Source organism: Arabidopsis lyrata, assembly GCF_000004255.2.
Source record: "Arabidopsis lyrata subsp. lyrata unplaced genomic scaffold ARALYscaffold_6, whole genome shotgun sequence".
Taxonomy (NCBI): Eukaryota; Viridiplantae; Streptophyta; class Magnoliopsida; order Brassicales; family Brassicaceae; genus Arabidopsis; species Arabidopsis lyrata.
In genome coordinates, this window is record NW_003302550.1 from 17,662,928 (window position 1) to 17,679,307 (window position 16,380).

Genomic DNA, 16,380 nt, shown 5'->3' on the forward strand with positions numbered 1-16,380 from the left:
TATGGGATAACGTTACGGCTGATTTATATTCGAGTATCATAAATCAGCCGTAATGAGCTGGATTAACGGAAAACTCGGCCTTACTATGGCTGACTTAGTAGCGAAAGATTAATTACTAGAATAGCATGCAATGACGGCCGACTTATTAAACGACACGACTGAGTTAAATATTTTTGGTTGAGTTACGACAGTAAACGGCTGAATTTGGCTGCCGTTTTTTCGTTTTTTAATTACTGCAATAGTATTCATGTTGCGGCTGAGATAAAGTTTTGTTTGATGGCTGGTTTAATTAAGCTGATTTACATTTTCATTTGGTGGCTTACTTGCCACTTCATCAATTAAAAAATGACGTGGATGCAACATTCCATGTCATCATCATCAAAGGACAAAAAAATAGGGCCAAATTTTTTCAACTCGTCTTCTTCACCTGAGTTTATCACATCACCGGTGTAAAGATTTAAGTTGGAAATGTTGAGAAAACCATGATTGAAGATTGAGAGAAAGAGATAATGTATTGATGAGAAAAGTTTTGTTACTTTAAAAACATTACAATGGTGGCTACAACCTTTATATATAAAGGAGATTACGTTAAAATGACCTAGAGGAAACCACCGGGTCTCAGCCAGGCGGGTGTCTCAGACAGGCGGGTTTATACTTGTCCCTGCCAGTTTGGATCTCTTTGCCTAGCCAGGCGGGTGTCTCAGCCCGGCGGTTTCTCAATATAAGTAACTTGTGTTAAATATCTAACTATTGATTTAGTTAGTATTAAACACCTTCTTGATTAACACTCCCCCTCAAGTTTATACTACAATATTCATTGGTATAAACTTGACACTTATGCTAGTAACCTCATTAAAAACCTAAGATCGGAAAACCACGTGGGACAAAACCGATCTTAGGGAAAAAGAGTATTACTGACATAAGTGGAGAGGTATCTCAAGGATGTGTGAGGTCTACAAGCCCAAGTTTGCCATGGATAAATTCGCAAACTTGGGTACTTGCTGCCTTGGTGAATATATCGGCCAATTGTTCCGAGCTCTTGGTGTAACAAGGTAAGATAGTACCATCTTCGATCTTCTCCCGAGTCTTGTGGCAGTCCGTCTCTATATGCTTGGTCCTCTCGTGGAACACGGGGTTAGTAGCAATATGGATGGCTGCTTGATTGTCACAATGGAAAGTGATTGGCGTCTTTTGCTCGATCCCAAAGTCCTTTAGTAGAGCCTTTAGCCATGTTAACTCATTAGTGAGCTTCTTCATAGCCCTATACTCCGCTTCAGCACTCGAACAAGACACCACCTTCTGTTTCTTTGTCTTCCAAGTCACGAGATTCCCACCAATAAATGTGCAAAAGCCGGTTGTTGATTGTCTTGTATTGCGATCTCCATTATAATCCGCATCACAATATCCAACAATCTCCGTGCTTGAGTTCTTTCCCATCCAAATTCCTTGGCCGGGGGTCCCTTTGAGATACTTTAGAATCCTATCCACCATACTCCAATGGTAGACCGTAGGCTCTTTCATGTGTTGGCTCACCTGATTCACGGCAAAAGATATGTCAGGCCGAGTATAAGTCAAATATATCAACTTACCCACAAGTCTTCTATATTGCTCCGGGCAATGATATGGTCTATCATCCTTCTCCCCCTTTCGATTGACCTTATATCCTGGCTCTAATGGTGTTGAAACCGGTTTGGCTCCAAGATTTCTTGTAAGCTTAAGAAGATCGAGTGTATATTTCCTTTGTGAGAGAAATAAACCCTCCGGCGATCTACACACTTCGATACCTAAAAAGTATTTCAACACACCTAGATCTTTAATGTCAAACGTAGAGTGTAAAGAAGCTTTGATAGATTTAATACCTTCCTTGTTACTCCCCGAGATGATCAAGTCATTAACATAGATCAAAACAACTACAATGCCTTGATCATTTTGGAGAGTAAACAAGGTGTGATCGGATTCTGACTTTTTGAATCCATTGGCCTTCAATGTGGAGCTCAATTTGTGATACCAAGCTCTTGGAGATTGTTTTAGACCGTAAATGGCTTTGCGAAGTCTCAACACCTTTCCCGGAGCTACCGTGTCTTCTAGACCCGGAGGAGGAGTCATATAGACTTCTTCTTCTAGCTCTCCTTGTAGAAATGCGTTCTTAACGTCCATTTGCCATAACTCCCAATCCAAGTTAGTAGCCAAAGAGAGAACCACTTTCACCGTATGTTGTTTGGCTACCGGAGCAAATGTCTCACGATAGTCCTCACCATAAGTTTGTGTAAACCCTCTTGCAACTAATCTTGCCTTGTATCTCTCAATTTCTCCATTACTCTTGTACTTAATGGTAAACACCCATTTTGAACTCACACATTTCTTCCCTTTTGGTAGTTCTTCTTCATCCCATGTATGATTCCTTGTCATTGCTTGAACTTCATCATCAACCGCATTAGTCCACTCCTTTATTCCCTTAGCTTCCTCATAACTTTGTGGTACAAACTCCACATCTAGCTTACTAAGAAATGCCTTATGTTCTTCGGGAAGAAGGTCAATCGAACATGTTGCTTGAATTGGATGAGCCACGGCTTGGAAATTATAGAGGCACGTCTTTGATTTCCTCTCTCTTGTACCCCTTCTTGGATTCTCCCGAGTGTAGATTGGATCTCGTGTTACTGGTGGAGCTTGATAAGTCTCATCTCCGCTTGATGATTCAATAATTTCACCTTCACTAGATGGATCTTCCTCTTCCACTTCTTCACTTAACCTGTGGATGTCGGATTCACACACTCAAGTATTTTATTAGGTAGGAAAGATTATTCTTGAGGGACAAAATGAATACGTAAAAGTTTGTAAATTGCTGCGGAAATTGCTATAGTATTTCTTTCTTGAGAGGAAGATCCCCCTTACATGGCCATTGGCCTTTATATTTATACTTAGAGAAACGACATTAAAATGAGTAATTAAGTACAATTATTCCTTCTTAAATGTGTCCGTTTTGATTCCTTGACTTTAATGCTCAACGTTTGAATTTGAGTTGACTCTGATCTTCGTGGGCCTCGCCTTTTCGGCCCAAGTGTCCTTGAACCATCTTATCCATGCCTTCTACATCGAACTCATATCACAATGCAATCACTTCGGATTCTCGAAGTGGTGACAACCACTTCGACCTTTCCTTCGGCTCATGGGTCTGATGGGCTTCATTCTTTATGGTCCATTATCTTGACTACGTGGCAATCTTTGGTTGGTCTCGTACTTCTGGTGCGGGATCCGACACCAACAATTAGCCCCCCAACTTCTTCGAAGTGCCATTCCAATTCGGAGGACTTTAAATGCTCAAGTGGCCAAAGATTGCGCTCGAGAATCTTTCTGATTTCCCGCCGAAAATCTCATCAGTCCTTTAATTTCGGCACTAGCCTTTTTTAACTGAGTGACATCTGTCATCATTATGACCGTATATTGTTTAATTACTATTAAAACGGGAAAAACCTTCTCACTTCCCACACAACTTCCGAGGCGGTTTCATCATTAGCTTGAGGTAACTTCTTTTCACCATTACTCTCTTCCTTTACTTTTGCGCTTTAATCAAAACCTCTCTCTATTTTTCTTCACAAAACCTCTCTTCGCCGGATCTTGAATTTTTCATTTTTCTCCGATGGCTTCCGATTCCGAGAGACCTGAATCTCCTTCTTACGACGAGAGGCGCTCTAGTAACGATGAATGCACTCGTCCTAACGATATTGCCGGTCCTCATTATAAATCCACCTGCACTCTTCAGTCCCTTGAACGATTAAAGGGGCTCTGTCAAATTCCTCCTGAAATCATAGCGGAAGCACAAATAGCCGCCCCCACGGAATCTCCAGAGAGCCACCGTGTCGGCTACTTTTGTGTTTACGAAATTTACTTCAAGGGCTGCGGATTGACCTTCCCCCTTCCCGAAGCCCTAGTTCGATTCTTGGCGGCTCTCGAGATAGCCTTACCTCAATTAACCCCCAATCTCCTCCGAACCATCCTCGGGATCATAACCGTTGCGGCGGAAGCTGGTTACGTCATTGGAGTCCCCGAGCTAAATGAACTTCTAAGCGTAAGGAGTTCATCAAAGAAAATTGGGTACTTCTCGGCGTACCCAAATGCCAATAGAAACGTCATCTCGCACCTCCCGAACAAGGATGAGAACTGGCACCATCCTTGGTTTCTGATTAAGAAAACTCCCGCTTCGATTGGGAATCTTTCCGATATACTCCCATCGAAGTGGTCTGCGAAACCTGGTAGAGACTAGGTCGTATATTCCTTTATTGTTCATTATTATTTCTTTACTGACCAAATTCGTTATTTCATTTCGCAGCTCTCATCGCTTCAACTCTCCCGACCGAAGAATTTGTCAAGTTCTTCAAAACAATCCTTGAAGGGGAAACCCTTTGGAATTCTTTCACCCTCGACCGGTTTGTCGAGGCCAACCGGAAACTCAGGATGAGTCCTCCCAATCTACTCCATCGTCTTCCGCCTCCTCCCTCAACTCAGGGAATGTCAGCTCGGGCCCTTGCTGCCCAGCGTAAGAAACTCTCCAAGCCTATAGCAGAGGCTTGTGATGAAAACAAGGCGTTCCTTGCGGCCGCCATTGACAAGAAAGATTACAGCAGGACCCTGCTGGTTGATGACAACAGCTCCGAGGGAGCCAGATCCGTTGCTGCTTACAGGTTAACACCTCGTCACGAACGCCGTGACGAACGTTCTCCTCGGAGAGAGCGGTCTCCTCGTCGTGATTCCCCTCGTCCTCCCCGAGACGATTTCAGCAACGAACCACTTAAGAATTTGGTTCGTAAGAGGAGGGACACGTCATCCCGTGATGACTCGTCTCTGCGAAGGGAGAAATCAAGGGCCCGGACTGACCGTTCACCTCGATCATCCCCTCCTACTGAACCAATGGGTCCTCCCCGACCTGTTGATATGTCTTCTTCTTCCCAAGCCGTCAGCGAAAGGACTGCTCGGAGTGCATCCCCTAAAAGGGGAGATTCTGAATCTCGAGATGCCTCCTCGAGGTTGAAGCCTGCTCTTGTCCCTCAAGTCAAATCGCTTTCAGGTTTGGTGACTTATACATACTTAAACTTTTCGTCTCTATTAAAATTCCAATTTTTACAATCCTTCATTCTTCGCAGCTATGGAGAAAGAAGGCAATGTCCTCCGATGCTTCAAGACCCGATCGGGTTCGATCTTGCCAGACTTCAACAAATGGCGCCCTGCGATTCGTGAACGCTATTTGCTTCACGCTTATCATTCAACTCGGGTTAATTCCGTTTTTTTTTTTTTTTTTTTTTTTTTTTTTTTTTTTTTGCTGTCTTTTTTTAAACTGACTCGCCATCCCGGGTTTATAATGCCAGGCTCATAGCGAACTTAATGATATGGTTGAACATTACGAAGGGTTGGTCCTTGGACGGGAGAAGGAGATTGACATGTGGAAGAAGAAATTCTCAGCTCTTGAGGCTGAACTCAATTCTTCGGCTGGCTCCAAGCACGATCTGGAGGACAAGGTCGACAATTTAACATCCGAGCTGGCGCAGGTAAAGGGGGAGCTGAAAGACTACTACGACCGAAATTACCAACTCCAGGATGAGCTTTCTGGTGTTCAGGGTAGACTTCATGAATCCGAATCGTCTGCCGATACCCTGAACAACCAACTTATCGAGCTTGACGCGAAGTACAAGGCGCTAGCCAAGTTGCGTGATTCCGAGTTAGCAAGGTCGGCATCGAAGGCCAGAAAGGAGGTTAAGGGACGCGGGATGGAGTTGATCCAAGGGGCCATTCGCTTCATGCAAACTGAGAAGGCTAAGTCGGAATTGGAGTCAGACATCAAGGAGCATGAGAGCAACCTGATTCTGTTGGATCAATTCCATGAAGCAGACTTCTCCGAGGAGCAAGAAAGGACCGAATTGTCAACTAATCTTTCTGAAAAACGGAGTCGCTTGGCAGCTCTTCCCACTTCGACCTTCAACCCGCTTGACTTCGAGGAATTCTTTACTGAATCACCTCCTATAAGCGAGTCGGGTTTAGACTGGGCAGGTAATGCTTGGCTCTTGACTTTTACTACCTTTTCCTCACCTTATGTATGGGGCAAAAATACAAGTTGACTGGGTCTGTCTTTCCCAGGTTCAAGTGAGGCGGAGGATGTTGTCCCACCCGAAGTACCTGCGACACCGGCGGTCACTCCGGAGGAAGGTTGTAATGTAGAGGGCGGACCAAGAGCTCCATCCGACCAAGCACCAGCTAAAGAGGTAAATGAAACTTCGGTTGCTGAGCCGGGGTCCGAGGTGGATATTACTCCGTAGTGGCTGCGTCCACCTTAAATTGGGAATTGTCCCATTTATTTTAAAACTTAATTTCGAACTTGTCTTTGCCTAAGAAGGCTTTATAATTTCTTTTGAACAAGATATTTGCCTGAGGAGGCTTTTAAACCTTTTTAGGTTATGACCCAAGGGGGTTTGGTTAAAATTTATATGCGGGTTTGCAAAGTCCGCTTTTAACCTTTTGTGGCCTTGTGGCTATGCTTTCGAGATTTTTAGGCTGATCAGACCTTTCTCTTTAGAATGCGAGAGCTGAGCTCGGCTTAAAGCGAGTTCCCCACTTCGGGTTTAGTCAACTCGAAAAATTTATTGGGCTTGGGCCTTAGAAACTTTTGCAGTTAATGCGACGGTTGCTCTTTCCCTTCTTAAGGAAAACGGCTCGTCTTTTAATGCAATAACTGCCTTTTCTCGATTTTCCAAAAATGGTTTAAACCATTCGGACACGCTACCATTAATGGATTTATGGTTCCAAGACAAACCCTAAATCATTATAAATAAAGGCTTACCTACCTCTAAGCTTTATTTAAACATGACTTTAGAATCTTACTTGAGAAATTAGGCCTGGGCGTTCGGTTTACTCGGTTTAATCGGTTCGGTTTATTCGGTTTTTTGATTTTTCGGTTATCTAGAAAACCTGCCGAATTGAACCGAAATTTTATTCGGTTCGGTTCGTTCGGATCTCGGTTTATTCGGTTCGGTTCTCTGCTTAAAAATCTATTCCGAATTAAACCGATTTTTTTTCTATTTCGGTTTATTTAAACCGAATTAGCCCTAAATACAGATAATGGGCCCAAAAAAATCTGTAATCTAGTAACAAACCAATAAAAAAAACCAATTACAATTACAAAACCAAACTCATCACATAACTATGGATTAAAGCCCAAACCCATTACAATTAGGGTTTTCCATGAAGTGGCTGACGGCGAGGCTGCGAGGAGACGTCAATGGCAACGGCGACTGTTGGATCTCCTCGTCCGATGAGACTTCCGACAATATCTGGTCAAAATAGACAACAATACAACACTTCAATTCTATATTTCATACCTCTAAATCGTTATAGAAGGAATAGTAAGGATAAAACTCCGGTTCTTTTTCATTCTAAACTCCATGAGAAATCAAATAAACCAACCCCAAATCACATTGAAGAGAAAAACTCAAAAATTGATGATGGGTGAGACAACTTACTGTAATCTAGCGGACGAAGAAGTACAAGCTGGAAAAGATCAAGAGGTAGAACCGGCGAAGAGACGAGATGATATGATTATTCGATGTTTTGTTTCGAATTTTGAAGAGGAGAGAAAGAACTGGCGAGAGAGAGATGCACGGAGGTTGAAGAGAAGCAATCATATTTTTTTTATCTAGGGTTAAGCATAAAAAATGACTTTATGTCGTTTTGGGCTGAGTATAAAACATTATTGGGCCACATGTCTTTTATTTTTGACTTATCAAGGCTAACACATTTGTTTGGGCTTAATATAAAATAATTTGAATCCACATGTAAATCAGCCCAATTTCAAACAAAGTAAAGAACCTAATCGATGGTGAGGGATTAATCATGGCGGCCGCAACTTCTTCTTCTTCATAAGAACACACAGAAGCAGACTAGGAAAGAAGAAGATGGAGTGATGTAGAACAAAAACCGAATAACCGATCGGTTATAGCCTGCCGAACCGAACCGAACCGTTACCCGAAATCCAAAAAAAACTTTGCCGATCGGTTTACTCCTCATCACATAGTCGACGCCGATAACCGAAAATTTTGGGTTTCTCGGTTCGGTTTGATCGGTTTCTGCCGAACGCCCAGGCCTATGAGAAATATTTTAAGAATGGAAAACGAAACAGTAGCCCCCGTTGATCCCGGCAGCCCACTCTTCTTGTCCGGCGACGGCTTTGAACCGGCCGGCGTTCTCTTCCCTCACGCCGTCTTTCACTTTCCTTCGAAGGAGAAGAAAGAGGCTTGCGATTTTATTGACAAGGTAAATATTAAAGTTTTTGATTTAAAAACTTCTTGTTTCGTCTTATCCACTCATTTTTATGTTAGGTTGCCGACAAGCACCGTCACTTGTGTGAAGAGAGGCAGCGGCTGGGACTCAAAAGGCAGACGCTCGAGGCTCGCATCGCTCGGGTGGAAAGGAAGATACGGGCCTTGGAGAGTGATCCCTTTCAATGGGAGTGGCGGAACTTCGACTCCGTTGCTGAGATCCCGAAGATGCTTCGGATGTATCTCCACGCTAGAGGAGTCCCGGGTCCCGTGAACGCCCCTGTCTGCGCCGTTCCATCCGACAGTGAAGAGGAAGAGGACTTGGAGGAGGAGGCCAGCAACTGCCGGAAACGCGTTCGGGATCGTTCCGAAGTGGATGCCAAGAACAAGGCGTCCACTTCGAAGACTAAACCGGCGATGAAGGAGCCTGTCCCTGAGCCTCTCCCATAAATGTTCTTTAACTTCTTCACTTCTTCTCTTTTTTTTTTTTAAAACTCGTAATGGGCTTTGGCCCCTTTTTGTTTATGGAAATATTTACAACTTTCCTTTCTTTTCAAATATTCTCGGAGATGCGCCTTTTAATGCAGGATCCGTTTGAGGGCATAAATCTCTCCGTGAATCACTCCATTCCTTGGATAGAATCCGCAGCTTGCTAAGGATATGGGGTTCCTATAAATTATAGGTTCAATTTCCCTTTACTCCTCACCACTCTTTTTATTTTAGCAGGTATGGAGTTCAATCTTCGCTGTTCAGAATCTATGCCTGACTTCTCCAGAATCGGAATGATGAGCGAAGATGTTCCAAATGAGCCAAACAGGCAGCCTCCTCCACCCCGCGGCTTCTTAAGATCTCAGATCCGAGCCCCATGTGCTTTGATCAGGGATCTCCCAATCAGAGACCAAGGAACAGCGATGGCGTTCATAGAGACACTCGAGCTTCAACATCGGAGGCTTATGTTGGAAAAGAGGAGACTTCGGAAGAGGATTAACCGGATGCAACGCAGGCTTACTACGGTGTCAAGAAATCTTCATATCCTTGAATCTCACCCCGGAGAGTGGATTGAGCTTGGAATCTCTGACTTTGCTCGAATTCCAGACTGCATGATGCCAATCCTTGGTCTTGCTGGTCAAGGAGTTGAAGTGTTCTGCTCGTCAACAAGATTTTCATAGTCCGAAGTGTATGGTGAGGGACATTCCGTCTTTTGAATAAACGTTGTATTCCCAATTTCTTGTATGTTCGCTTAGCCAAACCTTCTATTTGCTTCACTTGTTCACACAGTCGAACCTTTTTTCTTTAATAAAGAAATAAAACAAATTTTTATTAATAGCTGAACTCGTTTCCGAGCTGCCTACGTACCCATCTCGGGATCAAGCCACACCGTAGTTCATGTACAAAAACCATGTATATAGCTTTAAACATAAAACTTCTTTAAGTTGATCACATTCCAAGGTCGCTTGACTGGATTGTCTTCTAAGTCTTTCAACCTATAAACACCGTTCCGAACCACTTCGGTAATAATGTAAGGTCCTTCCCAATTAATACCAAGTTTACCGGCGCCTTCTTCTTTTTTGTTGTCAAAGACGCGCCTTAATACATAATCTCCCACGAAGAACGGCCTACTTTTAACCTTAGAGTTATAATACCGGGCTGCTGCTTGCTGGTAATTCTGAATCAGAATTAGAGCTTGATCACGCCTTTCATTTATGGTATCTAGTGAATCATTAAGCATTGCTGAATTTTCTTCCTCATTTAACGGTGCTTCTGTTCGGCGAAGTCCGGGCACATTGAGTTCAGCTGGTACTACCGCCTCCATGCCATAAACCAAAGAGAATGGAGTTTCTCCTGTAGGTCGCCTAGGGGTTGTACGATAGGCCCACAGGACGGGTTGGAGTTCTTCATACCATCCTCCCTTTAGATGACTTAAGCGTTTCTTAAGATTGCTTAATATTGTCTTATTCGCAGCTTCAGCTTGACCGTTTCCTTACGGATATCGTGGAGTAGAATAGCTAACTTTGATTCCCCAGTCCGCACAAAAGGCATCAAACTCGTGTGAAATGAATTGTGGTCCATTATCAGTGACTATTTCGTATGGAACTCCATGTCGACATATAATGTTTTTCCAAATAAAGGTCTTCACCGCCGAATCCTTGATACCAACATATGCCTCAGCTTCAATCCATTTTGAAAAGTAGTCCGTAAGGACTAAAAGGTAATGTACACCTCGAGTTGATTTGTGCAATGGTCCAATGATGTCCATTGACCACCTCATAAACGGGTATGGGGCGGAAATGGAGGAGAATAATTCCGACGGTTGGTGGATCAATGGTGCATGGAGTTGACAGCGCTTGCATCTTTGGGCAAACTTAACACAATCTGTGATCATAGTGGGCCAAAAATACCCCATTCTTTTAACTTTAAAAGCCATAGCTCTTCCTGATGAATGACTCCCGCATAATCCTTCATGCACCTCGCTCATGACGATTTCGACTTCGGGCCCAAAAATGCATAATAGGTAAGGGTCACTGACACCTCGTCTATATAACGCATCCTTTGACAGACAAAATTTCGCGCTAACGACTTTCATTTTCCTGGCCTGCCATTTATTCTTTGGGAGCTCACCTGTCATGATGTAGTGCTTTATTGGCTCCCTCCAGTCAGCCCCCCAGTCTTTAGCCGGAATTTGGTCAACCTTGTGAAATACTCGTGGCTCTGGTTCGGGATGCTCGTTTGGTTTAAGAACATCCTCCTCGGTTAACGGTTCGGTTTCTAATATTGTTTCTGGAATTGCATCTTCAGCTGAGGCAACGGGTTCCTTGTTAGATGTATTTGATCCCCTTGACTTCCTCCGTTTGTTGGGTGGCGGTTCGATCTCTGGTTCGCCAAGGTCGTGTGCCGCCGCTCGAGACCTTGTAATGACGAGGGTTTCTTTGTTGTCTTGAATGCTTCCACTGGAATAACTCTTTTCAACTCAGGATCTGATGTTGACGCCAATGCGGCAAGCGCATTCGCAGTTGTATTCTCTCCTCGAGGTATGCGGATTAATTCAAATTTCGAGAAATTTTTAGATAAATCCTTTACCACTTCGAGGTACGCTTCCATTCTTGAATCTTTGGCTTCATAGTCTCCATTAAATTGGTTAACTACTAATTGCGAATCGCAATAAGCCAATATTTCCTTAGCTCCAACTCCTTGTGCTAATCGAAGTCCGGCAATCAGGGCTTCGTATTCTGCCTCGTTGTTGGAGGCATTGAATAACAACCGGAATGATTGTTCTAGAATTTCTGACGTCGGAGACTCCAACTTGATTCCCACTCCGGATCCTTGTTTTGTTGAAGACCCATCTACGTGTAATTTCCAAGTTTGGTTCTCCGGTTGTTCTATCGTTCCAGGTATTGGTAGTTCGGTCAGGAAATCTGCTAAGACCTGAGCCTTCATACTGATCCGGCTTTTGAATTCTATGTCGTACTCGCTTAATTCCACCGCCCATTTCGCCAATCGTCCGGACTGGCTTGGACTATGAAGTATTGTTCGGAGTGGCTGGTTGGTTAATACCTCAACCGAATGGGATTGAAAGTACGGTCGTAGCTTTCGAGCCGATATCACCATTGCGAGTGCGAGTTTTTCCATCATTGTGTATCTGGTTTCTGGATCCGTCATTGACTTGCTCACATAGTAAATTGGTTTCTGCTCCCCACGGTCTTCCCGAACCAAGACTCCACTAACTGCATGGTTCGAAACCGACACGTACAAATAAAGTTTTTCATCCACTTCTGGTTTGGACAATATAGGCGGAGTGGTTAAGTATGCTTTAAGCTGCCTAAAAGCTTTTTCACACTTCTCGTCCCAAAGGAATCCTTTGTTCCCTTTTAGAATTTGGTAGAAAGGCAACGACTTATCTGTTGATCTCGAGATAAAACGATTCAGAGCCGCAATCCGCCCAGTCAACCGTTGTACTTCTTTGAAGTTTCTTGGAGAGGGCATGTTTAGAAAGGCGTTGATTTGATTTGGATTGGCTTCGATTCCTTTTTCTGTCACGATATAACCAAGAAATTCTCCGGATGGGACTCCAAATGTACACTTCGCCGGGTTCAGCTTCATTTGATATTCATTGAGAATATCAAAACATTCCTCTAAATGCTTAACGTGATCCTCTTTCTTTAACGACTTAACCAACATATCATCTATGTAGACTTCCATTGTTTTCCCGAGATGATTATGGAACATCTTGTTAACCAACCGTTGGTAAGTTGCTCCTGCATTTTTCAAACCGAAAGGCATTTCCTTGTAACAATAGATACCTCTATCAGTAATGAATGACGTCTTTTCTTGATCTTCGGGGTTCATCATTATTTGATTATAACCCGAAAAGGCGTCCATGAATGTTAACAACTCGTTCCCAGCGGTGGACTCTACAAGTCGATCTATATGTGGAAGCGGGAAACTATCTTTGGGACATGCTTTATTTAGGTCTGTGAAATCGATGCAAACCCTATCTTTCCCGTTCTTCTTTTTGACGACGACAGTGTTTGCTATCCATTCCGGGTATTGCACTTTTCTTATGGATCCTATCTTCAAAAGTTTATCTACTTCGTCATTTACTATTTTGGCTCGCTCCACTCCGAGCTTTCTTCTTTTCTGTTTTACCGGCTTGAAGCTCGGATCTACGTTTAGCTCGTGACAAATTATACTTGGATCTATACCAGGCATGTCTGCTGCTGACCATGCAAACGATGTTTTGTTTCTCTTTAAAAGTTCGATTAAAGCTTCTTTTATTTGGCCAGTCAGAGTTGCTCCAATTCGGATTTTCCGGTCCGGCTTGTCTTCTTCCAACACCACTTCGATTACGACATCATCTTTCTTCTGCCCGCTAGGAAATTTTGTTCTTAGTCCCTCTTTTACGGGCTTCGTTAGTTGCTATTGAATCTTCATACGGTGGCTAGCTAGGTAACACGTCCGTGAAGCTTCCTGATCTCCCCGAATTGTTTCCACCCCATTTGATGTTGGAAATTTGATACATTGATGGTATGTAGAAGGGACTGCTTTCATTCGATAAATCCAGGGAGTCCCAAGGATGATGTTGTAAGCTGCGGGTTTATCAAAGACAACGAAGTCCACGATCTTCGATACCTTCTTGGCAAGGACCGGTAGCTTGATTGTTCCGAGAGACATGGCTGACTCGCTTGTGAACGCAACTAATGGAGATGGGGGTCCTACTATGTCTCCTCGGCTGATTCCCATTCTTTCTAGAGTACTTAAAAAGATCAAATCGACCGAACTGCCTGTATCTATAAGGATCCTTGATACTTCGAAGTTAGCCACGTCAAGGGTAATGACTAGAGCATCATCATGCGGCCTTTCGAGGTACCGCGTTTCTTCTTCATTAAATGATATTGATGTACCTTGAAAATCGACTTCTTCGCTTAAGCTTGCTTTGAGTAGGTTATTTCGTCTATGTTTCTTGATGGAACTTATCGAATCTCCGCAAAACTTGGAACCTCCTAGAATCACATTGATCTTACCCTTCGAACTCCTTGGTTCTTCCTCGTTGGATAACCTTGGTCTTTTGGAATCTTGATCTTTGGAGTTTTCCTTCGCTTCGTGGTATTCCTTCACAAAATCTTTTATATTGAATTTGGAAAGATCTCCACTGGCCCAAAGCTCTGCGAGGTGCTTTTTAAGAACGCTGCAATCCTTGGTTAAATGCCCGGTTACTTTATGAATATCGCAATATAGACTTTCATCACGGACCCAAGTGTTTGATCTTCCTTTCCCTTGGAATTGCTTTCCGACGGTACTGTTGAAGGGTTGCGACCCAAATTTCCTTGGTCCTTTGCTCTCCCTAGACTCGAACTTCTTGGTAGGGGCGGTGATTGCCGGCTTTTCTTGTTTATTCCTTTTGGCAAAACTTTCTTTTTCGTCCTCTACCTCCATCCAGTTATTTGTGCGGAATAGTGCATCCTGAATTGTGTCTGGTTTATGAAGTATTAAGTCTTCTTTAAACCTTGAATCATGTCGCAATCCTTTTCGTAGGGCAGATAAAGCTGATTGCTGCGAGATTCTTGGGAGCTTTGATAGCACTCCTTTGAATTTGGTGATAAAAACTCGAAGTGACTCATTAGATCCTTGCGATAAGTTCCAAAGATCGGCATCCGAAACGCTTTTATCCATAAGGATGGAGTATTGCTTTAAGAATACGGCCGATAGTTCGTCGAAATTGCTGATCGAACCCGGCTCTAATTGGGTAAACCACATTAGAGCTTGGCCACATAGATTCTCCGAAAAAAGCTTGCAGTAGCCTGCGTCCTCATCAGCTTCATCCAACTCGACTCTTCCAGCAGCGATCAGAAAAGCTGCGAGATAGCTTTTTGGATCCTCCAATCCGCTGTAAGGGTCCAACTTGAGTTTCCGGGAATCTTTGATCCTCAAACTTGCAATTCGCGAGATGAAAGGTGTTCGCCTAGCCTCTTCAATGACTCGATTGATGTCTGGCTCCGAACTTGTAGCTTGATGAAATTTTGATTTCATTTCTTTTAATTCCTGGCTAACCTTCCTCATGGTCTCAAACTGGTCGAGGTTCTCCTGCTCGTATTGAGCTGCAAGTTGTTCTTCATCTCCGAGCTGTGTCTCTTCTTCCAACGTCTGAGCCACGTTATTAGTAGCACCAGGAGTTGTTTGTCCGCTGGTTTCATTTCGTGCAGCGGAACTTGGCGAGTTGAATATCCCTCTTCGGATTCCCACAAGGTTTCCTGCACTTAAAGAGCGAACACGAGTTTGTATAGTATTGACGTTTTGACTAAGAGATACCTGGGATGTTTGCAACGTATCGACGGCTTTTTCCACATCCGAAAACTTTTGTGATATGTCCGACATGGTTTGCTGCATAGCTTTGAGGGTTTCAGCCAATGATGTCTCAACGGTGTCTCCTCCGGACATTGTTGCTTATCTCGGAAGTGCGATAAAGGAAAAATCTGACCACTCAAGAATCCTAATCTGTCCCCACAGACGGCGCCAAAATGTGGATGTCGGATTCACACACTCAAGTATTTTATTAGGTAGGAAAGATTATTCTTGAGGGACAAAATGAATACGTAAAAGTTTGTAAATTGCTGCGGAAATTGCTATAGTATTTCTTTCTTGAGAGGAAGATCCCCCTTACATGGCCATTGGCCTTTATATTTATACTTAGAGAAACGACATTAAAATGAGTAATTAAGTACAATTATTCCTTCTTAAATGTGTCCGTTTTGATTCCTTGACTTTAATGCTCAACGTTTGAATTTGAGTTGACTCTGATCTTCGTGGGCCTCGCCTTTTCGGCCCAAGTGTCCTTGAACCATCTTATCCATGCCTTCTACATCGAACTCATATCACAATGCAATCACTTCGCATTCTCGAAGTGGTGACAACCACTTCGACCTTTCCTTCGACTCATGGGTCTGATGGGCTTCATTCTTTATGGTCCATTATCTTGACTACGTGGCAATCTTTGGTTGGTCTCGTACTTCTGGTGCGGGATCCGACACCAACATAACCCTTCTTCTCTACCACTCTCTTGTTGATTACCTGAAGCCTCTTGTTGCACATTGTTATCACTTTCTTGAACTTCACTAGTCCTCTCATTTGGTTCTTTTGGTATAGCTTCTCTATCTTCTTGAGGAGAGCCCACATTACCCAAATGCTCAAGAATATGTCGAAGACTCTTTGCTCTATCCGAAGTCGAATTTGGTAAGTCCTTTACACCTTCCCAATTCTTCTCCCCAAAATAAGCCTCTTCTTCCATAAACTTGACATCCCTAGATACATAGTATCTATTTGTGACCGGATCAAAACACTTGTAGCCTCTTTCAGTCGTAGAGTATCCTATGAATACGCATTTAGTACTCTTGGGCTCTAGCTTGTTCCTTAAGTCACCTGGGACAAACACAAAGCAAACACTTCCAAATACCCTTAAATGATCTATGTTAGGACTTTGTTTATTTAAAACTTGGAAAGGAGATTGATCATTAAGGATACAGGTTGGTATTCGGTTTATGAGATAGCATGCCGTCATAACCGCATCTCCCCAAAACTGTTTTGGCAT

The 16,380-nt window shown here is 43.3% G+C and overlaps 1 protein-coding gene and 1 long non-coding RNA gene across 2 annotated transcripts; both read right to left on the reverse strand.

Annotated features, from left to right (window-relative positions):
• Positions 1 to 765: 765 nt before the first annotated feature.
• Positions 766 to 16,139, reverse strand: LOC110227385. Its single transcript, XM_021021473.1, has 3 exons — positions 15,833 to 16,139; positions 2,591 to 2,749; positions 766 to 805 (listed from the first exon to the last, which is right to left on the reverse strand). The coding sequence occupies exons 1-3, from the start codon at positions 16,078 to 16,080 to the stop codon at positions 766 to 768; spliced, it is 447 nt and encodes a 148-aa protein (XP_020877132.1). The 5' UTR covers positions 16,081 to 16,139.
• Positions 7,038 to 8,122, reverse strand: LOC110227501. The gene is made up of 2 exons (XR_002331187.1): positions 7,506 to 8,122; positions 7,038 to 7,316 (listed from the first exon to the last, which is right to left on the reverse strand). It is a non-coding gene; the product is annotated as an uncharacterized LOC110227501 (long non-coding RNA).
• Positions 16,140 to 16,380: the final 241 nt, after the last annotated feature.

Excerpts from the sequence above, each read along its gene's own strand:
- LOC110227385 (XM_021021473.1), bottom strand. The coding sequence starts at position 16,080 with ATGGAAGAAGAGGCTTATTTTGGGGAGAAGAATTGGGAAGGTGTAAAG. Across the intron at positions 2,750-15,832 it reads GAGAGTGGTAGAGAAGAAGG|GTTAAGTGAAGAAGTGGAAG; the intron begins GTTATGTTGGTG and ends CGACATCCACAG. Across the intron at positions 806-2,590 it reads AGAGAGAGGAAATCAAAGAC|TATAAACTTGAGGGGGAGTG; the intron begins GTGCCTCTATAA and ends TGAATATTGTAG.